The sequence below is a fragment of the Leucoraja erinacea genome, chromosome 7, assembly GCF_028641065.1.
Source record: "Leucoraja erinacea ecotype New England chromosome 7, Leri_hhj_1, whole genome shotgun sequence".
Classification (NCBI taxonomy): Eukaryota; Metazoa; Chordata; class Chondrichthyes; order Rajiformes; family Rajidae; genus Leucoraja; species Leucoraja erinaceus.
This window is the reverse complement of record NC_073383.1, coordinates 51,363,652-51,390,493: the sequence shown is the minus strand read 5'-3', so window position 1 is coordinate 51,390,493 and position 26,842 is coordinate 51,363,652. Positions and strand designations below refer to the sequence as shown.

The following is a 26,842-nucleotide window of genomic DNA, read 5'->3' as shown; positions in this document are numbered from 1 at the left end:
GAATTTGAATGATGGTTAAGTGCCAGAAGATGCAGGTGGGGGCACTTCTGTGATTCAGGAAAATGGGGCAGTCAGGGTATGAGAGGCCCAGTAGAGAATTAGACAATCAAATAAATAAAATGGGTCTTACCAGTCTCATTTTCTAGCATTGGCCTGATACCTGCTCTGACAAGTTGTCCACTTTAACTTATGCTGAAACAGATTTTACTCATTTATCCCAACCATAGGAGACTGAGAATTATTATTAAAGAGCAGTATGTTTGTTTTTGTCACAAACGGTTATTGATAGCACGAAAAATAATAGAACCCCATTTGTGACGTGTTTGGTTTTAAAGTCCTTAGCCAAGGAAGAAACTCTTTGTCTTAGACATACTGTAATAAATTGAGCAATTGGGTAAATTGTGTAAATTGAGTTGGGCAGTCCAATATTCCCCAATGTTTAGAAGAATGAAGCGATCTCACTGAAACATGTATAGCAATATTTAATAGTGTTAGAAGGTGTGTCCTCTGACTGGAGAGTGTGGAACCTGGAATCTTGATCTTAGAATAAGATGTCTGCCAAAATTCCTCATTTAAAATATTGAGGTCTTTGGATGTATCAATTCAAGAAGACTACTACATATGTTCATTGGTTGGTTTCATTCAAAATGGAGATCAAAAAAGTTAAATAGTAAAACAATCAAAGGACTTTGGGGTGGTTTGGGGAGTGCCATCGTTGCATTTTTGGACTACCTCTGGCCCAAATAACCCAGTTTTGTTCCTATTAATTAGGTAAAGCTTAAAGCTTATACTTCATATTTGATCTGATTAAAATCTTGAATATTTTCTGAGCCAATAGGCTGTTGTTTTTCTCAAAGAATAGGTATGATCCGATTCTAAAAGCTAACAAGTTCAGCTAAAACATGGATGTAAGCAACTTTACTTTGTTCAATTGATTATACAGGTAATGGCAATCTAGCTCATTTCCATCAGCTCCATGTCAAACTAGTTAGAAGTTCAAAGCATTCTTCTACATAATGATTTTTTTAATAAGAAATGTAGGGCATTGCAGTATTACCTATCTAAACCTGTGATGCAATATTTCTGCTATTGTTCTCGACATAATTCCACATCCTTAATGAGGCCCATGCAGTCACGTTGATTTACATTCCGAATCCTGTCCCTAAAATTGACTCATAGAGTGATACATTGTGGAAACAGACCCTTCGGCCCAACCTGCCCACACCAGCTAACATATCCCAGCTACAATTGAATTAAGAAGTTTCAAAATGTAACTTTTAAGCCATTCTTCCAGAAAGGAATTAGAAATAGGAGGCACTTTTAATATTTATCACACATATAACAAAGGTATCTTGATGAAAGTTGGTGAATATGTTAAATGGATGTTGGAATTTTTCCCCTAAAGAATATGCATTAGCCATTCGTTTGCTAGTGTGGTTAATTGATAAACAACTCACTGCACTAATTTATTTGAACACTGTGTGAGAACAGATGGAGAAAGGAGCATGAGACGGGCTTTGGGGAGACAGGGTGGTAGCAAGGGCAGACAGATCTTTAAAAACTAAGCTACTGAAACAAAATAGGTAGGCTCAGCATGTTGAAAACATCACAGCCAATAGGAACTGGTACTTTTATCCAATCTCTACATGCATTGACTGCTTGTTTGTATTAGGTTCCTTTTATGATGCTTATGTTATAGGACATAAAACAGTACAGCACAAGAACAGGACGTTCGGCCCACAATGTCTGTGCTGAACATCTGTGTAAAAAAAATGTCCCCGCTCATCTCCTTTACACTTTATGTTACTGCAAGTAAGAATCTCATTGTTCCGCTGTTAGTACATATGACAATTAAACAAACACTCTTGGCTCTATCTTGCACCCTCTCTATAGATTGGTTACTTCTTACTAACCAATTGTAGTGCTTGTTAGTAGAAGCTCCGCCTACTATGCGGTTTATATTATCAGCAGTCTGCTTAAGGGGTGGGAGATTGCAACCTTCGCGTGGTCCAGGCTGTTTCGATGAATGCAATCAACCTGGTGTACACAATCAACATAAGATCAATGGAGAACAAACCGTTGTCCTACAACTCTGCAAGCTGTGCAGAGACGCCATACCATACTGTGATGCAAGAAGAAGTCTCAATGGTGCTTAAGTAGTTCAGTCTGAATAGTTGCTAGCTTACTGATAACACTATATTGCCAGAAGTGTGTTGACTGTGAGTAGGCTTCCACCTAACCCGTTAATGTGTTGTGCCACCTCTGTTGTATCTACTCTCCTCTTACCAGGTTGTGTCAGAACCATGCTGCGATCTGCTGGACCTCCTCCCTGTAGGCCAGCTTTTGGCATCCAGAATGGAGAACATGGATGCGTTGCCTATCTGAGCAGCAACTTCCTCTACCGTTCACATCGGGTAGTGTGGGCATTTGATTGCTGTGTTTAGGTCTCTGGGGTTGATGCAGATTCGGATTTCTTCCATCATGGTGGAAACCCAGTCAGATGGGTCGGTAGCTGTAGTTATGACACCCAGAGAGACCATCCGCTGGAGCTCATTGTGTACTCTGTCATGCATGGCATGCAGAACATGGTGTGGGGCTTGGACCACAGGAGTGATTTTGGGATCCACGGCGATATTGTATTTGAGGGGCAGCTTTCCAAGCTCATCGTCAAACAGTTCTTTATGTTGTGAGAGTATCTGCTAAGTGGGGCCCTCAGTAAGAAAGAGTTGATGGACAGCAGGGCCAAAGTAGACTAGGCCCAGATCATGGCATGTATTGATACCAAGCATAGTTGCAGATTCTCCTCAGACAATAAAAAACTTTAGAGTGTGAGACCACTAGTCTATGATGCAGTTCAATTCAATTTCTCCAAGTGGGTACAGAACCTCACCCCCGTAGGCCCGTAACATGGCCATAGCTTTTTCAACATGCTCAGCATTACGTATTCGTTTAAAGTCAGATAAGGAAATGACATTGCATTTTGTTCCAGTATCAATCTTAGTGAGCACAGTTTTGTTATTAACAATCAGGGTGACATCGGGGTCAAGTTGCTTGTTAGTGGAAGGGAGGAGGGAGTGAATTTCTGAACTGTTATCTTGGCTTTCAGAGAGGAGAGCGGGGGATGGCGCGTCCAGCTCTTGGTGCTCGTTATCAGTAGGTTCCTGTTTTAACAGGTGCACATTTGTCCTTGGGACTGGTCACACGAGAACGGCAACATTTTGCGAAGTGTTTAAATTTCTTACAGTAGTGGCAAATTTGACCAAAAGCAACGTAGAATTCCCGACCTGGAGCATGAGAGTTGTTACAGTTAGGGCACTGAGCAGTAGACCTTTGTTGCTGCCAGGGAGGGGAAGGCTGTGAAGGCTTGTCGTATCGGGCAAGGTTAACACCATACTGGGAACGTTGCCTCTCCACGGCATTCAGCGTCCTGCTCACCTATTTCGCCACCTCCACTTGACGGGTCTCCGGTGCCATTCCCAGTCACTTCCCCGGTCACTTCCCCGATGAAAGGAGGAGATGCAGATTTATACCGCACGCGTGCCGTACGGGTCAGTAGGCCACCGCTTAGATACAGAGATTTTGTGTAATCATCTATAGGTCCCCATATGCGTTATTAGCATTTTGGCTACTGTATTATTTAGCCACCATGTATCAATGCTTTACTTTGTTTCTACAAGGAAAGATGTAGATTGGTTACTTTTTACTAACCAATTGTAGTGCTTGTTAGTAGAAGCTCCGCCTACTGTGTGGTTTATATTATCAGAAGGCTACTTAAGTAATTAGTCTGAGCAGTTGCTAGCTTACTGTAACACCTTGCAGAAATGTGCTGTGAGTAGACTTTAATAAACATGCGTTGTACCCTGACGTGCGTATGAGTCTCCTCATTACACTCTCCAGAGCCTCCACATCCTTCAGTAATGGGGTGACCAGAACTGCACGCCATACTCCAAATGCAGCCTAACCAAAGGACTATAAAGCTGCATCATAAATTATTGACTCTTATACTCAAAGGCCCGACCATTGAAGCAAACAGATCACATGTCTTCTTAACTACACTATTGATTTGAGTTGACATTTTCAGGGAACTAGACTTGGACCCCAAGATCCCTCTGAAATTTAATGCTGTTCAGGGTCTTGCCATTAACTGCATAATTGCCCCCTATATTCCAATACCTCACAATTGCTCAAATTAAACTATCTGCCTTTTTTCCACCCATTTCTGTAGCTGATCTATATAATGTTATTTTCATTGACAGACTTCCTCACAGTCTACAACTCCGTCAACCTTGGTGTCATCTGCAAAATTACTAACCAACTTCTGCATTTATGTCCATCTTTTATATATATCACAAAAAAACAAAGATCCCAGCACAGATCCCTGTGAAACTCCACAGGTCACAGACATCCAGTCCAAATAACTCCTTTACACCACAACACTCTGTCTCTGGTGTCACTTCAAGCTTTTCCAAATGAAGCTGAACAACCGGCATTAAATATTATCTAGGTTAGGACATTCTACAACATTATCTATTGAGGTGCTGACTGAGGGAGGATGTTTTTTTATTTATCTGAAGAAGAGTTGGTAACAACAAATCTCCTTCTTAGGCTACCCTCAAGATCAAGGACAAATTCCACGCCGGTTTTGTAGGTTCTGAGGTAACTAATGAAATCAATGTGGCCATTACAATCTCTTCCACAGATTGGCAGAAGGTACCTGATGGGGTAGGCAGAGGTAGCTTAACATAGAAGCACACAACTGGAGACATTGTTTTTATCTCATAATACAATGGCCAGTTGGGATGACGTGCTGACTGAGGGAGGATGTTTGACATAAACCCATGTACCTTTGCTACGTTGCACAATATGTAGTGCAAGCAGCTACTGCCTAAAACATAAAATATTAGTGTTGGTGCACAAGGATATCATTATCTCATTTGGGCCATGTAGTGAGACTAAACACGAAAGTAGGAAATTTCAAGGAAGGCGACTTCCTGATGCAGACATTTCTGCAAATCAGACAGTTCTTTCTGTCTTGAAATATGGAGATTTGAGCAAATCTCTAATGAAATAGGCCAAGTGAAAAAGTAAGATCTTAAAGCCAGCGATCTCAGGATTACTCTCAGTATCTCAAATTAACAATAGCAAAAATAATGCCTGGCTGGTGCAATAGGGAGGGTTTTAGAATGCTGAGGCAGTGGGACATTTTCTGGGCAAATGGGACCTGCAATTATCGAGCTGTTTGTTCGTCATCAGGACTGGGACCAACATCTTTGCTGGGGAATTTCCAAGTGTGGTTGAAAATGGTTTTAAACTAGCTTGGGAGGGAGCAAGGGGAATTCAAGAGGAAACAAAGTAAGTAGGTACCATAAAAACTGGCATAAATCAACAGCAGAAGGAAAGCGAAATGGAATCGAAGAAGGGAAAATGTTAAAATGACAAAATTGAAGGTGCATTATCCAAATGTGGACAGCTTTCCCAACAATGTAGAGAATTAATGGTGGAAATAGAAAATAGTGGTGTAATATAATTGTCATTAAGGAAACATGGCTAAAGTATGATTGGTGTGCACTTGATATAGGGCCTTGAGGTCCTCAACCAATCAAATGCTCCTTCTCAACTTTGATTGCACATGTCCTAGATATTCTCAGGTATCAACAGGGATAATGTATTTCTCCAAGGAAGCTTTGAACATATGGCAGCAGGGTGGTGCAGCAGTAGAATTGCTGCCTTACAGCGCCAGAGACCCAGGTTCGATCCTGACTATGGGTGCTGTCTGTACAGAGTTTGTACATCTCCCCATGACCTGCATTGGTTTTCTCAGCAACTCCAGGAGTATAGAAGTTGGGAGGTCATGTTGCAGTTGTATAAGACGTTGGTGAGGCCGCATTTAGAGTACTGTTTTCAGTTCTGCGCACCATGTTATAGGAAAGATGTTGTCAAGCTGGAAAGGGTACAGATAAGATTTACGAGGATGGTGCCAGGACTAGAGGGTCTGAGCTATAGGGAGAGGTTGAGTAGGCTCTATTCCCTGGAGCACAGGAGAATGATTGATCTTAGAGAGATGTATAAAATTATGCAAGGAATAGATCGGGTAGATGCATAGTCTCTTGCCAAGAGTAGGTGAATTGAGGCCCATAGGACATAGCTTTAATAGGAATCTGAGGGGTAACTTGTTCACGCAAAGGGTGGTGAGTGCATGGAACAAGCTGCCAGAGGAGGTAGTCGGGGCTGGGACTATCCCAATATTTAAGAAACAGTTAGAAAGATACATGAGTAGGACAGGTTTGGAGGGATATGGACCAAACGCAGGCAAGTGGGACTAGCGTAGCTGGGACATGTTGGTAGGCGTAGACGAGTTGATCTGAAGGGCCTGTTTCCACACTGTATCACTCTCTGATTTTTTTCCACACTCTATGTCATACAGGTTTGTAGGCTAATTGGCTTGGTATAGAAGTAAATTGTCCCTAGTGTGTGTAGGAAAGTGTTAGTGCGAAGGGATCGCTGGTCAGCATGGTCTCGGTGGGCCAATGTGCCTGTTTCCATGCTGTATATCTATCCCCTGGCTAGGCAAATTTTACCCTAGGCTAGGAACCCTTGGTCTACATTCGTCTTGGAAACGCCAAATGTGCGGCTTGCCCAATGGATTAACTAGGGCCTCGCTACTGTTGAAGAACATTGGTTTACTTGTCCTTCTGTGGACTTCGAGGATTTTGATGATGTAACAATAGATATATTTTTCCAGTGCCTTGAGATACCTACTATATTTGGCTGGGCCTCATATAAAAGCTTGGGATCACTGCCGCCTAATAGAAAGTAGCTTTTGTTTCAGGCCTGAGGTCTTGATCGTTGAATATTGCATTGGAGTTTCAAGTAAGCTTTCGATAAAGTTCCAAATACAGGATTGGTCCACAAGGTTAGAATGCACAGAATTGTGAATAATACACTGATACAAAGAGAATTAGTTGCCAGACTTAAAGCAAAAATGTGGGAATAAACAGATCTGACAGTTTGGCAGTGTTTGACTAAGATCTCCCCTCATCCTCCTATGCTCCATGGAATAGAGACCCAGCCTACTCAACCTCTCCCTATAGCTCACACCCTCTAGTCCTGGCAACATCCTCGTAAATCTTTTCTGAACCCTTTCAAGCTTGGCAATATCTCTCCTATAACATGGTGCCCAGAACTGAATGCAATATTCTATGTGCGGTCTCACCAACGTCTTATAGAACTGCAACATGACCTCCCAACATCTATACTCAATACTCAAACTGCCAAAAGCCTTTTTGATCTGCAACCTATCTATGACTCGACCTTCAACGAACCATGCACCTGTACTCCTAGATTCCTCTGCTCTACAACACTACCCAGAGACCTACCATTTACTGTATAGGTCCTGCCCTTGTTCGACGAACCAAAACGCAACACTTCACACGTCTCTGTATAAGCGAGTTCAGTATTTCGACTGCGCATTCCCAGGTCAAAGGTGACTATGCATAAACATTGCTGGAAAGCAGTGGAGCTGTGTACAAAGAGACCTTCATTTCTTCATTTTTTTCCAGCTTTGATACTTCTAGGCAAGAAAATACTGCTTTCAATCTATGAATTAATATTTATTTATGTTCAAAGACAAGACAAAGACCAAGGACATTTATTATCCCATACACCAAATGGTGTAGTGAAATTTGACTTGCCAATGCAGCACACAAATAAAGATAAGACACAACATTAAAGAATTTTACAACATAAAAACATGTTGTCTTATGTTTAAGAAGGAACTGCAGATGCTGGAAAATCAAAGGTAGACAAAAATGTTGGAGATCCTTAGCGGGTAAGGCAGCATCTATGGAGCAAAGGAAATAGACAATCTTTCAGGTTGAAACCCTTCTTCAGAATTTATTATTTATTTAATATTTATTGTTCCTTTGTTAAAAGCTAAGATTATTTTGTTGTTTTTATTGCTTCATGCTTTAGTGAGTGACCAAGATCGTGCTCGTCCGTGTTTGGGGGCGGCCCCGGGTCTCCGGTGCTGCGGGCGCTGTTGCGTTGCTGCTGGGCCATCCCCATCCCCATCCCAGGTGTCCCGTCCCTGTCCGGGTGCGGCCATAGGTGTTGGGCCGAGCTTGCAGCCGGCGCGGGGAGGAGGCTCTGGCTCCGGCTCCCTGGGGGATTGGGGACCGTCGGCTGTGCCTCTCTCCTTGTCCAGTGGCTGTCGATTGGCCCCTCGGTGCCGGTGGGGGCCGAGCACCGGTCATCGGCGGGGATGCACATGGGGTGCTGCGGTGGCTTGGCGGGTCAGGCGGAGTTGAGCTGGGGTTGACGCTTCTTCTCCGCGCAGGCTGTGGGCCTGGGGCCGATGGTGTCATCAGTCTGAGGCTGTCAGTTGGCCCAGTGGGACAGGCAGAGTTGGGCTGGGGTTGGTGCTTCTTCTCCGTGCTGGCTCTGGGCCTGGTATCGACGGTCCGGGGTTGCCCCAGACGTCTCCGACCGCCCCCCAGGAGGGGATGGGACACTCGAGGGGGGGGTGGACCAGGCAGTCCAGTGGCAGTTCGGCAATGCTTGCAGCTCCGGGGACCCAGGTTCGAACCTGGCTGCGGATGAGGTATGGGTCTGTGTGTCTCACTCGCATCTGTCCCCTCTCTCTTACTGTTACACTCCGCTCTCCCGCTACCTGTTCCTTTGGTGGGGGGGGGGGGGGATGAGGAGTTGACCATTTATGGGAGTCTCTCTGGAATTGAGAATTTCATTGCTCATTCATATTCATAGATGAGGCTGAAGAATTTTGAATAGTGACATTCGACTCAGAAACTATCATTGTTGTGCTCCAGTCTGGAATACATTAATTTTCCTATAATGTGACCACACGGCACCCATATTCCTCAGATTAAATATATATGTACACATTACTTATGAATAAGAATTGATGCAGTTTCTTCAGCCAGCGCTTCATTCGCCTTTTCTCCATCAACCATTCCTCCGCCCACCTGGCCAATTTATCCAGATCCTGATGCAATCATTCACAACCATCTTCACTATCTGAAAAAACACTCACTTTTGCATAATCATCAAACTTGCTAATCTTGCCCTGTATTTTCTCATCCAGTAGGCTTCTAGAAATGAAGAGGACCAAGGGTTATGGGAATACTGCAGCAAAATGTCACCGAGAAGGAGAAGCACATCCAAGATGATCGAAAGACCAACTGGTCTTCTGCTTCTGCTTCTCCTGAGTCTTAAAACCTTGTGATGCTTTTCTATGTTAAAAGTTCCATATGAATTCAAGCTGTTTATGGTTTTGCAAAGTACAAAATATTTGTAAGAAACAAAAATATACAAATAATAAGCAATGCCTTTTCAACCGTTTGTGCAGTACGCCCTGGGTGGGTTGTATTGAGAGGACACTTCGATATTATTTGATAATCTCTTCAACCGCACGAATATTTGCTGAGAGATTCCTTCTCTGCCACGCGTGTCTGATTCTGATACTCCTAAATGTGTGTGTTCCTTCCGATTATCGTGCCTTTGTTCATCTAATCGCAGTGTTCAGTGTGGAAGGAGGGGCAGTGTAGGATTGACTGCAGTTGGTCACATGGCAGAACGTCCTTCCAACTTGGATGAAGCGCAGCAACAACGTGTAAGTACAGTGAAACCAGAATGGTTTTTTTCAGTGAGTGCGCTGTGTTAATCGGCTTTGGTGTTCATGCAGCGTTGTAATGCTGCCGTAAGTTGTGTTGAGGTTCTAAACCGATTTGTTTCCTCATGGTTTCTGGGTCAGAACAGTCGCAATATGTTGCAGAGGAAGAGCTGGTGGTGTAACACAGTATCGCTACAAACCTCAGCTTTGAGGAAGTGTGTGCGCTCCTCGTGTACGAGTGTAGTTGTACCCTTCCGTCTGCTCTTATTACTGCTGACTTTGCATTTAAATAAAGATCAGCCAACAGCTAAGTCTGACACAGACTTTAATCGAGTTAAGTGCGAAGTTGAAAGTCACATTTTGTATCAGTCCCCCACCCCAGTCTGAGCGTTAATTGGGAGAAAAAGTTTTGTTTAGTGCCGCTGTTCTTGATTCAATGTCATTTTTCCGAGTTCAAACGGAAGGGAATGCCTAGACGTGCAGAACTCCATGATTCACTCCGTAAATTGGAACCATGCAAAGTTTCTATTCCCAAAAATAGGCGCTCTCTGTGACATTAACAGAATTAATTTTGGGAAAACGTTTGTTCCAACCATTCTGTTCAAATGGGCCTATAAATAATCCAGCAATGGTAAATTGGAGAGAATCAACGAGAAAAATACTTTTGTTGAGCGCTTTTCTAATGTGATTAGCGCCAGTTGTGGGGGAAGTTGGGGGTGAGCTGAGAGTATTGTCGGGGTGCCCGTGCAGCGCGGTCAGTGACTCTGGGTGGGCGGAGGGACCAGACTGTCCCCAACTCTGCTGCAGCTGACGGGGACATAGAAAATAGGTGCGGGAGGAGGCCATTCGCCACCGCCATTCATTGTGATCGTCCCCAATCAATAACCGGTGCCAACCTTCTCCCCATATCGCTTTATTCCACTAGCCCCTAGAGCTCTATCGAACTCTCTCTTAAATCCATCCAGTGACTTGGCCTCCACTGCCCTCTGTGGCAGAGAATTCCACAAATTCACAACTCTGGGTGAAAACGTTTTTTTCTCACAGTCTTAAATGGCTTCCCCTTTATTCTAAGACTGTGGCCCCTGGTTCTGGACTCGCCCAACATAGGGAACATTTTTCCTGCATCTGGCTTGTCCAGTCCTTTTATAATTTTATATGTTTCTATAAGATTCCCCCTCATCCTTCAAAATTCCAGTGAATACAAGTCTTTTCAATCTTTCCTCCTATGACAGTCCCGCCATCCCAGGGATCAATCTCGTGAACCTAAATTGCACTGCCTCAATCACAGGGATATCCTTCCTCAGATTAGGAGACTAAAACTGTATACAATACTCCAGATGTGGTCTCACCAGTGCCCTATACAACTGCAGAAGAACCACTTTACTCATATACTGAAATCCTCTTGTTATGAAGGCCAACCTCTTTACTCCTATACTGAAATCCTCTTGTTATGAAGGCATCTTGTTATGAAAGCCATTAGCTTTCTTCACTGCTTGCTGTACCTGCACGCTAACTTTCAGTGACTGGTGTACAAGGACGCCCAGGTCTCGCTGCACCTCTCCCTTACCTAACCTAACCCCATTGAGATAACAATGTGCCCCCTTGTTTTTGCCGCCAAAGTGGATTACCTCACATTTATCTATGTTTTTAAGTCACTCCTGAAGACATATCTATTCTCCGTGGCCTTTGTAGACCAGTGAGGTGTTGAATTGTTTATTAACTTTATTTGCTTGGTTTTGCTGCGTGGTTCGTACTCGTGTTTTATGTATTTTAATTTATTGTTTTGGATTTTCGTATGTAATTTATGCGCCTCGTGTTAGTTGTATGTTCTGTTGTTCTGCCTGTTTTATGATGTCTTGCTTGTTTTCTTTTTTCTGTACAGCACTTTGGTCAGCTTTGGTTGTTTTTTAAGGTGCTTAACAAATAAAGTTGTTATTATTATTATTATATTGTACTGCATCTGCCACGCATCTGCCCACTCACTCAACCTGTCCTGGTCACCCTGCAACCTCCTAACATCCTCTTCACAGTTCACACTGCCACCCAGTCTATGTGTCATCTGCAAACTTGCTAGTATTGCTCCTAATTCCCTCTTCCAAATCATTAATATATATAGTAAACAGTTTCAGCCCCAGCACCGAGCCTTGCGGCACTCCACTCGCCACTGCCTGCCATTCTGAAAAGGACCTGTTCACTCCTACTCTTTGCTTCCTGTCTGCCAACCAATTTTCTATCCATGTCAACACCATACCCCCAATACCATGTGCTCTAATTTTAGTCACCAGTCTCCCGTGATGGACCTTATCAAAGGCTTACTGAAAGTCTAGATACACTACATCCACTGGCACCCCTTCACTCATTTGCCGGATTTGCCATCACTCGTCGCCATGTGTCCTCTGCCTGGAGCCGCGGCCCCGCTCCACCTGGCCCCATGTGTGGGTGCTGCCGACCCACAGCACGTGACAGTGCGGCCACATGGGGAGGGTAGGTTGAGGGCGACCATGGCCGAACAGCACTGACCCCTGGGGGAGAGTGAGGGCTGTCCCGAGGAATGCGCTCCTTCACTGAACTGTTTTAAATATCTGGGAGTCCACATCTCCGAGGATGTGACATGGGCATCACACGCCTCAGCACTCGTGAGTAAGAGCAGCGCCTTTACCACCTCAGGCAATTGAGGAAATTCAGAGTGTCTCCGAGGATCCTCCAGTGCTTCTATGCAGCGGCGGTGGAAAGCATCTTGTCCGGGAACATTACCATCCGGTTTGGGAATTGCTCTGCCAAGGACAAGAAGGCTCTGCAGAGAGTAGTGCGTTCGGCCGAACACACTATGGGAACTTCACTTGCCCCCCTGCAGGAACTATACATCAGGAGGTGCAACTCCAGAGCCAACAATATCATGAGAGAGTTTGGTCATACTGCTACACCCGCTGAGTTTCTCCAGCTTTTTTGTGTAACCTTCAATATCATGAGAGACCCTTTCCACCCCTGCAACGGACTGTTCCAGCTGCTACGGTCAGGCAAACGCCTCCGTTACCATGCGATGAGAACGGAGAGGTTGAGAAGGAGTTTCTTCCCAGAGGCCATTCGGACTGTAAATGCCTATCTCACCAGGGACTAACTCTACTGAACGTTTTTCCTTCCATTATTTATTATGTAAAAGAATATGTGTGTTATGATTGTGTTTATAGTTTGTTTGGTTGTTTGTGTCTTTTGCACAAAAGTCCGCGAGCATTGCCACTTTCATTTCACTGTACATCTCGTATGTGTATGTGACAAATAAACTTGACTTGACTTGACTTGAATTACTATCATAATAATATTTTATTAGCCAAGTATGTTTTGCAACACATGAAGAACTTAATTTACTAAGTCAGTCATACAAATAAAAAGCAACGGAACACACAGAATATATTTTAACACAAACATCCACCACAGTGCCTCCTCTGCATTCCTCACTGTGATGAAAGGCGAAAAAAAGTTCAAACCTCTTCCCTTAGCTCTCTCGCTGTCAGGGCCTTGAGTCTTCTGTTGACGGGACGATCTTTACTCCCGTAGCCGGCGGCGTTTGGGCCCTCCGCATTGAGGCAGTCAGCTCCATCGGGGGGGATGTCAGCTCCTCCATCGGGGGGAATGTCAGCACCCCGCCCCAGACGACCGGACCCTGCGTCGGGACTGGTTGAACCTCTGCGTCGTTGGAGTTCCTGACTAGACTCTCCCAAGACTGCGAGCTCTTGATGGTAAGACCGCAGGTCGCGGTTGGAGTGATCCCAGGCAAGGGATTGGCACCGATGTAAGTCCACAACCCGCGGTGAGACCCAAAGTTAGTCCGAGGAGGCATCCAGCTCCATCGATGGTAGGCTGCAGAGCGCCCGGAGATGCAATCCGAAAATTAATCGCATCTCCGGCAAGGTAAGAAACAGAAAAAAAAAGTTTCCCCTCACCCCGACCCTCACATAAAACAAACCAGTGAACATTTACACAGACTTTTAACACACACTAACAATAAAAAAAAAAGAAGAAACACACAGACTGTTGGCGGGGCTGCCAATCGTGCGATGCCGCTGGTGGATATATGGCCTACTCCTGCACTATTTTCTATGTCTATGTTTCTATGACCCGAAATGTCAACTATCTATTTTCTCCAGAGATGCTACCTGACCTGCTGAATCACTCCAGCACTTTGTGTCCTTTTGTGTATTAACTTGTATCTGCAGTTCCTTGTTTCCCCAGTGTTGGGTAGGTGGTAGTTCAGGTACAAAAAAAGTTTAAAGTTATTTTTATTTTCAATTTTCCCACTTTTGATATATAATTTTTCATTGTAATACCACTTTCTCTTTGGTCTATGTGATTTCAATTTTGAAAGCTTTTTTCTGGTTCATAAATATAATGTCCCACTTGCTATTAAGTTGAAACTAAATTCTCCAGATGCATTTAGCCCAGCATTTTCAACATATGATGTTTTGCTGAATCCAAGACTTTCCAAGAACATGTGCTTTCCATAAATGGAGAATGGCTGCAGAGTTCTTGCCATATTCATTGCAGGGCAGCCTTGAGAATGAACTTGGCACTGTTTGAGTCATCCAAGAAAGTTGGGTACTATAAATCCATGGGATCAGTCCATATATTTTTCAGCTTATTAAAAATGCTCCATAGGTATCCTGGCCTCTGGAATAGGTCTCATATGGAAGGTTATGTATTACAAAATCTTAGAGGAGTTTGATTCATTGGTTAATGTAGGTATGTTACAAAACCTACCTGAATCGTCATTGGGAATCTGCCCACAGCCATGTCGGCGATTTTGGCGCTGTTTGGAGGGGGCGGGTTTAAAACGCGATTTTTACTAGGCTGTACTAATCGCAGATGTTCAGCCTAGTAAATCATTAACGAAAAATCGCTGCAAGACCCGGTCGCAAAAGGTATTATTAGTTTTATAGGCCTCGATAATATAGTTATAATAGTTTAAAATTACTGTCTCATTCCGCAACCTCTCGCAGCCCCAGGGTTTTATAAAGCAAACAATTAAAGGTATGTACCTTATTTTTACATTAAATGGGGCATATATATAACCCTATATATCAAGTTATCTATAGCGAGTAGTTCATTTTGGGCTTTTTATATCCCGCAGTATTTTTCTCGGCATTTGAGGGCACTAATCCAGCGCGATGTCAACGTTCTAAACCAGCGCGTTCACATGAACCCACTAGAAAGCCGATTTAAATGGGCATTTATTTACAGCAATTGAACACTAAATTCCTTCCATTTGGCCTATAAATTAATGTAAATTAGATATAAAAATCATGTTATATTGTGAATTATTTGTGAATAATCTTTGGACACTTAGGCTATTTAAAAATGTTAATCTTTCCTTAAGAAATGGGCTTTTGACTATCCAAGATCACAGCTTTTTTGTAATGTCCATTGAAAATCAATAGGGAACAAGATGCTAATTTTCGAGTATGAAAATGGCCATAACTTTTTTAATACTTGAGATATGAAAGTGAATTTGGTGTCAAATTAAACTTATTGTTATGCTTTATCTGATGGGATAAATTGCAGAGTTGATTTTTAAAATCCCAAAATTTTGTAACATTGCTAGTTAATGTCTTACACCAATAATCTGAATGAGAATTAATATTTGACGATTATCAGGATAATGGTTAAAGTGGGAAAGGGAATAAAATGCAGACATTTACAGTGTTTTTGGAATCATTATTTTTAATTCACCTTACCTAGTTTTGGAAACATAGGTGCAATTAGATCAAGATAGCAAAGGTTAATAAATGGATGACAGGGAATATCTAACATGTTCAAGGAGCAGAATTATCACTGATGAAGGGCATACAGATAATTGTAAAATGATATGCATTAAAAAAAAGAACATGAATAGATTTAATAAATTAAATTGAATTGAATGAAGTTAGTGGTGTCTTTTTATTCTTCGCTGAACAGAATTGAAAGAAACTTGCCTCTTGGGAGAGAATCCTGTGCCATATTCCCTTTTCTTTCCAGACCATTGCCCGATACTTTAAAACCATTTTTTTCAATTCTGGGATGTTTGAATGAGATATACTTCCGATGTCAACAAATACTCCTTTGGTGGCTGAACTGCCTCCAGTGTACCGATGATCACATTGGCAACATATCTCCCCACAGCATCGCTTGTCTCGTCTATTGAGATCCATATTTTGTTACATCTCTAATTTTCTGCACAACAATGTTGAAGTTGCTGTCAACATAATTTTTCCATAATGATGACTCACTTGCTATATGTTCCTTTGTGTATTTCTCTAAAAAAACCTCTGAGAGATTTGTTTTCCAATTTTCACAGTGGAGTTCCAGCATCAATGAATTCCTTGCACAAATCACTCAAACTCAGATTTTGTACTGGAGCCAGCAGTAAATGTAATGAGGAGACAAGCTTGGGTATTTCGCTTGGGTAGTCTACACCCCAGCGGTATCAACATTGACTTCTCTAATTATAGATAGCCTTGTCTTCTCCCTCCTCTGCCTTCCCAGCTCTCCTTCTAGTCCTACCATCTCCGCCTCTTCCTTTCTTTTTCCTGCCCCCCCAAAACATCAGTCTGAAGAAAGGTTTCAACCCGAAACGTCGCCTATTTCTTCTCTCCATAGATGCTGCATCACCCGCTGAGTTTCTCCAGCATTTTTTTGCCTACCTTCAATTTTTCCAGCATCTGCAGTTCTTTCTTGACTAAATATTGGAGAAAACTGAACCAGCGGGCAGACGCACGGACGAATGAATGACCGACAGTGGCGCCCCTGGTTTCGCCCCTGTGGTGGAGGATTTCTTGTATGTTTACACGTTAATAATACATTAATATCAACGTGTTAACATAGAAAACTTCATTGTAATCATGGTACAACTAGAGAAATTAGCACGACCTTTTAGCAAAATTGAAAAAAAGGGCTGATTTAGGCACTCGATCATGAAAAAGGCATTATCCTGTGAAATCATGAAAAGGCATGGCATTTATGGCAAAATCCTGGCTCTAGTTATTATATACAGTCTACTTTTGCTGTTTAGTGAGTCCAAGTTTGAATTGATATAAACCCTGGGGCGAGGAATACAACACATCTCATCGATTACTGTAGGGATGAGAAAGGTCCGCCTGTTCATTTCAGTTACAGCGAGCACGGTGGTTGGATCGATTTTAATCAACAGGTTCCCGGCAATGCAGTGAGGAATGATCTTGCTGTACAGAGAGGGAGATATGCCTCACCGTGACCCCAAAATGTACCACGGGTCGTGCTTCGTTCTCCGAGATGGATTGGGAGACAGCCCAAGGTCAGGCGGTGATTGAGGCCGCGAAGACTTAATGAACAGTGTACTTACTCATCCAGATCAAGGCCAGCGATCCTGGACACTGGTTCATACAAAGAACCTAAAACAAAGTTACTTTCCTTTGGTAGACGCATGATACCGGAGTAACTCAGCGGGACAGGCAGCATCTCTGGAGAAAAGGAATAGGTGATGTTTGGGGTCGAGTCCCTTCTTCAGACTGAGCGACACAGATATCTTTAGTTTCTCTCTCCCCTCACTCTCAAACTGATGAAGGGTCTGGACCCAAGACGTCGCCTATCCATTTTCTCCAAAGATGCTGATTGACCCGCTGAGTTACTCCGGCAAGTGTGTCTACCAGAGGAAAGTAACTAGCTGTTCAGTAAACTGGGGAACGCACAGGATCTGCCCTCACCCATTTATTAGCCGGGTTCAGGAGCCAGTGTAACCCAGGACCTCTGCGGCAGTCTCACTCACCGTACACCTCCAGTCAGACCCTTGCCTGAGTTTCACCTCCTGAACTTGTTCAAAAAGTCACCTCATATTCACCAGCATCCTCTCCCCGTAGATCACGGATTGAAAGACTGAAATTCCTGAGGTGAAGAGTTACCCGTCCCGTGTAATTGGAGTATTAATATTCAATGTTCCCATTCAGGTCTCGGCGCTACCACAGCTCCCCATAGAGTAATATACAGCTACCTATTATTGAGCACAAGAGGGCGCTGTTACTTTTTCTAATTAGTTTAATTAATTAGCGTGCAATTTATTTTGCACTGACGAGTTATGAATTCCTTCTCAATGATATTTTATCTAAATCTGTGCCAAATTTCAAGTAGATACCAAACAAGGGTCACAAAAGTTAAATTCTAGGCACATTTTCGATGTTTGGCCCACGGCCTATGCTGGAGTTGTGAGGCAACAGTACCACCTGTTGCATCATTTCTAGTTGAACATGTTCAGAAATAAATGGTTTAAATGTTAAGTGTTACCATTTGCATTATCCTGAAATCCTGAAGGAACAACTCCCTGCTCTCTCTATGATATGAAGGTTGAGCATATGCATTGTTAAATTACTACACTTTCTAGTTTATCGGGCAAACAAAAATGTGCAAATTATGCAAGATGCCGTCTCCACAAATACATGTTTCTGCTGTTTGTGTTCAAGCAGCATGTGATTCAAAATCTGGCTCACTGTAAAGGGGGTGAACAAACTACATTTTTGTTCCTGGAATTTAGGGAATCCTTGCCTAGCAGTATTTATCGCCTAATCCGATTTGCCCTGAAAAATTGTGTCAAACATATTATCCCTCTTAAATTCCTGGAGCCTTGATGAGGATTGTACTCCCTTGAAGGCATTGCATGAAAGAATTCTAAGTTATCAATTTACTGCTGAAACAACAATCGTGTATATGATAGAGGTGGAAGTACATGTATTAGCAACAAAGCGGCGGACACAATCAGTGGATTGATAAGTGGATTCATTCAGGAGTGTTGCCGATATGGCTGTACCGGTAAGAAATTTAACTTGATTTCACTCTGACATATGAATTGACGGAGGTGAAGTCCCAATTGTAGTCTTGCTTTATTCTTCCATCACAATGAAAGAGAGTACCGGTATGTATGAGTGATGAAGTAGCAATAACAAACAGAAAATTAACGTAGGTACAGTAAGCAGTTGGGGAATCACAGTGTACGTTACCCATTATTTTAGCCATTAAAAATAAATATTGTATTGTATTTTAACATTTTTTGTTAGTGCAACAGCTTCCACAGCTATAGTTCAGCTTGAGCTCCGTAAAGCTAATGTATGGGCACTATAATAAAGTAGGAAAGGTCACAGCTAATTTGTAAATGTCTCTACAAGCTGCAATTTGCTGAGGAGATATAATCAATTTTTGTTATGCCGTAGATTGAGCGATTAATATTGCCGCTGGAGGTAACACCCATGTTTTTGTCCAAGTCATACAGTCATGGGATCGTTTACGCAAATCCTGGTTCAGGCAAATGAAAATCTCACCTACAAAACAAAACTTTTTTTCTCACTTATTTTCTGGGATCTGGGCACAAGGTTGGCATTCACTGCCCATGTTACCTTTCAAATAGTTATACTGTTTCCAATTAAAAGGTAGCTTTAAATATAATTGACTTTTATTTCACTTTTGCTTGAAAGGCTTTTAGGAACAATTGAATTCTGTAACATATTCCTCTGGGTAAATGTCTTCCTTTAATACATATATACTTTGGAAAGGGGTTGAGAGTGGGGGAAAGGGAGGTGGGGTGGTGGTTTGATGCACAGCCTGGAGAGGCTCTTGAAGAGAGATATGCTTGGTTAATCTTTCAATCAAAAACAGCAGTGTTGGGCATTGGGTAACCCTGGATTGCTGGAATAATGTCTGTCCGTTGCATGTGAAACAAAACCAATTGCACTACTCAAAATCCTCAGCTTGTATGCTTATAGCTATCATTCATCATATAAGGATTCTGATAAATGTCCCTGTGCAAAGGATTACTGTTTTTGATTAAGGATAGTGGAATAGAATGAGCAAAGTTATTGTTGGTTATATTCTGGCATGACCTGCTGGATGCAGTTGTAACTTTGGAATCGATTCTTTGAATACAATTTTGATTGAGTAATTAGTGATTAAAAAATCTTCAAATGATCCTACGAAAATAACTTTAAATAAATGAATTATTGTGATATTTGGAGCACCAACTTGTATTTGGACAGTAGACTGAATAAATAGTACTTCAATTGATATATCATAATGGGGAAGTTATGAACATTAAAAATGGTAACAATGTTTTGTACTTTTATTTGAGTTCCTTCCAGCCTCTTAATTGTCTTTTTTTTGCAATTGTAAAATAGTTAGCAGAGGGGTTTCAAATAGATTTGTGTGATTGATAGTTTATGCAGAATCAGTCAACCTGAGGCTCTGGTTCCTTGCTCTATGACTTTAATTTTTAAGGTATGCACATTAGTTTTAGTTGTGGCACAGCTGACCCCTGAGAATGGGTTCAAGGGCCAGGCCAGAGACTCCAGCATGTTATTTGTGTTTCTTCAGTGCACTACTTTTGGACAAAACTTATTCCAAGGCTCTGTCTGGCCTTGGATAGATATGTGAGATCAAATGTCACTATTTTTTAGAGGAGGACTGCTTCCGCCCTATTTTAAATCCATTTATGCATAGTTAAAACAGATTATCTAATCTTTTTATCTTGTGTTTAGCTGTGAAACGATTGGTTGCCACATTTCCTGTACCTCACCAAGTGTAAATATTTATCTTCTTTATCTGAAAGAAAGCTGGGACAGCTTGAGAATGTGAAAATTGTTTTATAAATGTTTTTTTTCCCTTGTCTTTATCTCAAATCATGAAGGGATGAAGGACAAACATGTAAGATTTGAGCTTCTTGTAACTGAGTCATGGTGTTCTTGACCAATCTGGAGTGTGAAATAGGCAAACAAATTATTCATCCTGGACAACTTGTATTTTGGGTTTCGTAAGAAACTCTGGTGATTCGAACAATAAACATATTTCTGCCGTATTCTTTACCTGTCTTTTTCTGGATTTAAATATTGTGCTTTCCTTTGAGGTGGTTTAAATTATTTATTTGGCTCATTGCTATGATTAGCAAAAGACTTCAAAAGTATTTTTGTGGGTGCTGCTGAAATACTAGATCTTAGTCCAGGTTGGTTAATGGCACATGTTTTTCTGTTGGATATTACATTGTTTGCAGTGTATATACAGTAACTGATTTGACTGAGAATTTCAACTGATCACTTGGGGACACAAAGTAGTGCTGCAGTAACTCAGCGGGTCAGGCATCATCTCTGCAGAATAAGGATAGCTGACGGTTGGGACTCTTCTTCGTACTAATGGTGGGGTGGGTGGGTGTAGAAAGCTGGGAGAGAATCACAAAGGGAGGGGGAGTGATGAGAGAGGGTCTCATAGAACTCTTGTCGGAGAGAAGAGGAGAAATTCTTCAAAGTAGGTGAGATTTTGCAGTGGAGCAGTCAAAATGTAGAAACAAGGAACTGCAGATGCTGAGGCATATATTTTGACTGCTCCACTATGCAATCTCCTCGAGGTACTCTTACTCTGAAGTTCTCCTCTGGGGGTTTTGTGAGACCCTCTCATGGGCCTCCCTCTGTGTCCAGATTTCTTCTTCCTCTTGCAATCAGTCTGAAATCATCTCCCAGATTTCTTCTTCCACCTACAATCAGTCTGAAAACGGTTCCCAACCTGGAACGTCACCTATTTCCGTTCCCCACAGATGCTACCTGACCAGTTGAGTTATTCCAGCAATTTGTGTCCTTTTGATCACTTTGGGAAACTTGCTCATAGGTGGTCAAGAAGATTGAATTATCTTATTGACGATCTTGTATTCTGATGGAATATGGATTGGTTAATTATTCTTTGAAGTGGTTTAAATGGTATTAATTATTCTGTTAAAGATTGTTCTGTCATTTCAACTTCACAACACATGGACACACAAAGGGGCAGTGATGGAAGCGCAAACATTTTCTTGAAGAGAAACAGTTTTGCTGAGCTCTGTCCATGTTTTCTTTGCTGAATTGTTCAATTTACTGATCGTTTGGATTTGCTCAGATGTATATATGTTGTACATTTGTATTGTTGACAATTCGCTTTTATTTTGCAACAATATTTTTTAAATGCTGTGTTAGAACACAAAAAAAGATAGAGATTTTTGCCATTTAACTCAAATTCCAGCACCGAACCGTATTCAGTTTTGTACAAAAGATGTTACTAATCATCTAAACCAGACCAGTACACCTATTAGTTCTGGAAAATGTAATTATAATTTGGAGCATACATCAGAGTTTCCTGCCAAAATGTAAATGGTCCCTATATTCCTGGAACTTTATTCCCACTTTCCTACCATTGCTTTTCAAATAAAGAGAAGTAAAAACTCTTTTTGCATGATCAATCTAAAGTTCTCTTGGACCTATGACAAATAGGAGCAGATCTAAGGAAATCTCTGGCCACAGATTGTAATAATTTCAGCACAAGGAAAAGGTGTTTGATCCTCAAACCTCCTCCACACTGCAGGTGTTTACACTACTCTAATCGTTTGTCTTTAGTCTTCAAAAGTTTGTTTTCCACCAATTACTACCTAAGTGCAACCTATTCCGTTTTATTAGTCACTGGGGCACAATACATTGCTCCTTTCTACCAAATGCTAGCTCTAAAATTTAGCCGATAATAATGGTGAAATAGTCATTTTACTTTATGAAACTGAAGACAGTTTATGTTTTGTTAGTGTGTAGTTAATCCACATGTTGCTGGCATTGATAGTCTGTCCCTTTACAATGTGAGCTGTTGAAAGTCCTCCCAGATGGAAATCATTTTAAGTCAGCATAAATTTCCACTTTTGTACATTCTTCTTATGTTAATGCTCAGATGTTGACCTTTGGTGAATTAAGTGCAACTTGAAACTTTAATGTTGCACTATACTGCACAATATACTCTCATCTTCACCTCTAAAACTCACCACTTGGTGTCATTTGTTCAGTGTCGGAAGGTTATAGGATTGTCCAGACGGAATAGATGAATCCAAGCTGACAGCACAATGCAGGGGTAAACATCAGGCGACCAATGTTTGGATTGGATTTTAAACTACCAGCCGCCTTCCCTTTTAGGTATTGTCTGGGATTTTTTGAAAGGGGCTTGAATGCAGGTACAGATCCAAGCCATTCTTCTCCTTGAACATGCCTTTGGTGATCTGTCCTGCTATTTTTTCAAAAGTAAGCTATCAGATTTTTGTTTGATTAGACCCCAGTTATACCCCAGTTCAGCACATCGTGATATTACATTAGGGAGCCATAATTGATGACTAGAATATCAAATTTCCCCATTTTCCATCAATCTGTTGATATTCAAAAGATTTTAAACTTATTATTTAGTGTCTATTATAATTCAGTGTATGTTCTGATTATTTAATTTTTTTGTTCTATAAAATTGTGAAAAAAAAGCTATAGTAAAACTTCTATGCTACTTTCTGTTTTGCTCATTTGTGACAACATTTCAATATAATTGGCTGCTAAGCCTGCTCAAATTCATCACCAGATTTCTCTAAAATTAATGCCAGAATTAAATTAACCTTAGGGACAGGTGAGATCTGTACCCCATAAATCACTGGATTTTTTTTTTTTGCCAGTTTTGATTGATTGATTGAAAGATACAGCATGGAAACTTTGGCCCACCAAGTCCACACTGACTGTCAGTCTACAGTATCCTATTTTGTGTCCACTTTCTACACACGAGGCAATTTACAATAGCCAATTAATGTACAAACCCGCTCGTCTTTGGGATGTGGGAAGAAATCAGAATACCAAGAGGAAACTTACACTGTTTCAGGGAGAATGTGCAAACTCCACACAGAGAGCATCAAAGGTCAGGATTGAACTGGGTCTCTAGCGCTGTGAGGCAGTAGCTCTATCAGCTGTGCCACTGTACCAACCTTTACATCAGGAGTTATCAGTTGTTGCTGAGCACACCTTGGTGAATGCAATGCAACTGCTAACTGCACAAAGGCACTATTATAGCCTGTGCAACTGCTAATATCACATGACCTTACATTTTGAAATATTTTTTCTACTTTTGGTAAAACAATACAAAGAATTAAAAACTAAAATGGGGCTTTCCCAGTGTTTTACAAAGCTAATTCATCGTCAGGAACGTCTGCATTTAGCCTAGCCAAAATCCAAGAGCCACTACCAAGTAACCATAATTTTCTGTGTGTGCAGTTTGCCCTCAATCATTTGACTCCAGCATATCTCTTCTACCATCCACAAAACTTTGGTAACTTCTGAAACTATACGAATGTCATAAATATAAAGTTTACAGTCAAAGTAAAAATTGGACAACTTTTTTCCATTTGACTTCCAAAGGCTTCTGCAGAATCTATCCTTTGACAGTGCTAAATTCTCCAAGTGGATCAACAATTCTTGACCAGTTGTGGTATATATGCTTGCATTGGTACAAGTAGGTACTGTCAATTTTATCCCAAGGCCTAAAGATCAGACATGCAATAACAAGTATTGAATTCTTGATTAGATGTTTGTGTCTCACGAGTAGGCTGAGTCACTATAAATAAACACAGCAGACCTAACCATGCCAGAATATAATTTTGCTCTGTATGTGATACGTACATAATTATGATTTGTAAGGATGTCAACTGTTGTTCTACTGGAGGTAGTCAAAAGGAAATGGAGGGAATCCATTTGATTTTTGTTCATTCAGTATTTTTTCTGCAAATTCATTCAAAGCATTAGTTTGTAATGGTTTTCAAAAATGAAACACATGCTGCTTAGAATAAAACAGATGTCAATAAAGTAACATTGAAGTTTTTCTAACATATGACATGGGTTTGCCTCTCTGGCAGCAGTTAAAGAAGCATTGTGTAGGGAAAGGAATGCTTTTTTTCCATTCGTATATTAAAACCTTATGTTAAAGTCTACTTTGCATGAGACATCATAATTTTCATTTCATTTCTCAATTCCAGTTCTGAAAAATTGATAATGAAATGAAGGATTGCTCTGTAGGGAATCTAACAATCTGTATTTTGAGCTGGTCAGAAGACTAGCGTGGAAATTGCTAAATACGACACTGCACAAACAAAGTCTCATGTTGACTTTCAGACATCAGATGAGAATTATTGGTTAATTATTAAATTGTGTTTTTTCTCTCTTTTACCAAAATCTTTCATTTCCGGGTACACTTTAGCGCTTAGTGCTTTTACTTTTTTTAAAAAGGAACATTTTCTGCACATTCTGTCAGACCGGAAATATTGTAGACCAAAATAATGCCTCTCATAGGCTGAGAACTAATTCCACACAAAGTATAAGCTTTGCTTTGTCTATTGTACGCTTGCATGTGTTCTGTTGAAATCTGCTTATACCTAACTGTTAAGTAGCTTTCAGCATTTTCAAGGACCCATGGAATATTAAAATCAATTTATTATGGCTATTTGTTGAAGATTTCCAATTCCGTGAGCCATCCGACCAAAAATTGTGATACAATACAGTTCTTTGTTTTCTAATGACCTAGTTGTGGCCAGTTGCACTTCACTGCAAGGCACCAGTCCCACACACAAATCAAGTGAAAGTCAGCCACATCTTTGCCAGCCTCATATTTTCCACTGTTTAGAAAATAGGTACAATGAAGCAGGGACATGGCGATCCTCCAGACAATTCCTAGCTTACAAGCCTAACATTTATTGTGGGTAAAATGTTAAAATGCATCATGAAAGAGTGATAATGAAATGCCGACTTAAGTATTGGAGAAAGGTCAGTATAAATTTATGAGGAAGATTCCCCAGCTAGGTAATCATGGAAACAACCTAAGCCAATAAAAGAAATACAGAATTGGCTAACTTAGTGAAAGAATGTTATAAGCACAGGACAGACAAAAGATGAAGTGATAGGAGCAGAATTAGGCTATTCAGCCCATCAAGTCTACTCATCCATTCAATCATGGCTGATCTATCTCTGCCTCCTAACCCCATTCTTCTGCCTTCTCCCCATAATCTCTGACACCCGTATTAATCAAGAAATTAGTAGGAAGGCAGAAAGTACTATTGCAGGAACATGGTAGTAGTTCTGGGATGTGATTGTAAATTGGAGTTAGATATCTAAACATAATTGTCTCGGTTTGCAGATGACATTTAGGTTAAAGCATTCTGTTGGTTATGATTCCAGATTCTTAACTCGTGAGAGCCAAATCCACTTATGGCAAATTTATAAAAAAATTGATTTCAATAAATGTTATATTTTAAAGTCTAGCACCAGAGTATATCTGTATTTGTAACAAAATTTCAGTCACTTCAGGAGAAAGAAAAGCATCAGGTTGTGATCATAGTTCAAGGTTTCCTGAAATGTTGAATAAAATACTGCACCAGAAGGAAGATTTTAAGTATAGTTTGCAAAGCAAATGCAAAGGTATTTGGTAGATGGTGGGAAGGGACATATTGAACTACAACAAACTGGAAAAATGAAATGAAATGTTATAAAGATTAACTATAAATTAATTAGATTCAAAAGGTCAGGAATTGCGTACAAGGAGGGATTGAACAATATTGAATTGTTTTTTCGGGAACGTTAGAGGTTGAGTGGAGGCCTGATATGAGTAAATAACATAATGAGAGGCATAGACACAAAATGCTGCAGTAACTCAACAGGTTAGGCAGCATCTCTGGAAAAAATGGATAGGTGACGTTTAAGGTTGGGACCCTTCTGCAGACTGTAGTAGGGAGAATGGGGAAAAAGTGAGAGGCATAGAATAAGGTAGACTGTTCTCAGGATAGAAATGTCAAGGCTACAGCCACAGTCACTCAAGGCGTTCCCCAAGGCTCCGTACTCGGCCCCCTCCTCTTCATCATCTACATCCTCCCCCTTGGTCAGATACTCCGCCACTTCAACGTGGACTTCCACGGTTCCGCTGATGACACCCAGATCTACCTCAGCACCAAATCCCCCCACAAACCCCCCCCTCCCATATCCTGTTTGTCAGCTATAAAAACCTGGATGCAACATAATTTCCTCAAACTCAACAGCGATAAGACAGAATTCCTCCTCATAGGCTCCAAATCCACACTCAGCAAAATCAATAACCCCACTCTCACCATCGACGGCACCACTGTCTCCCCATCTCCCCAGGCCCACAACCTTGGCGTGATCTTTGATTCCACCCTCTCCCTTGAGCTTCACATCCGCCATGTCATTAAAACCTCCTTCTTTCATCTCCGCAACATCGCCAAACCCAGACCCTCTCTCACACCTCCCGCTGCTGAAAGACTCATCCATGCCTTCATCTCCTCCCGACTGGACTACTGCAAATCACTTCTCCTTGGCATCAGCTCCACCTACATCAACCGACTCCAACTGGTCCAGAACGCAG

At 41.5% G+C, this 26,842-nt stretch overlaps 1 protein-coding gene across 2 annotated transcripts in view; it reads left to right on the top strand.

Annotated features, from left to right (window-relative positions):
* Positions 1 to 8,736: 8,736 nt before the first annotated feature.
* Positions 8,737 to 26,842, top strand: part of steap3 (STEAP family member 3, metalloreductase) — a 41,294-nt gene continuing 23,188 nt past the window's right edge. Inside the window, exon 1 of one of the 2 annotated variants that reach the window (XM_055638576.1) lies at positions 8,737 to 9,628. In XM_055638576.1, coding sequence (XP_055494551.1) covers positions 9,584 to 9,628 — 45 coding nt within the window. In that variant the 5' untranslated portion in view covers positions 8,737 to 9,583. The remainder of the gene's footprint in view (positions 9,629 to 26,842) is intronic. The other variant, XM_055638577.1, reaches the window with a different exon arrangement.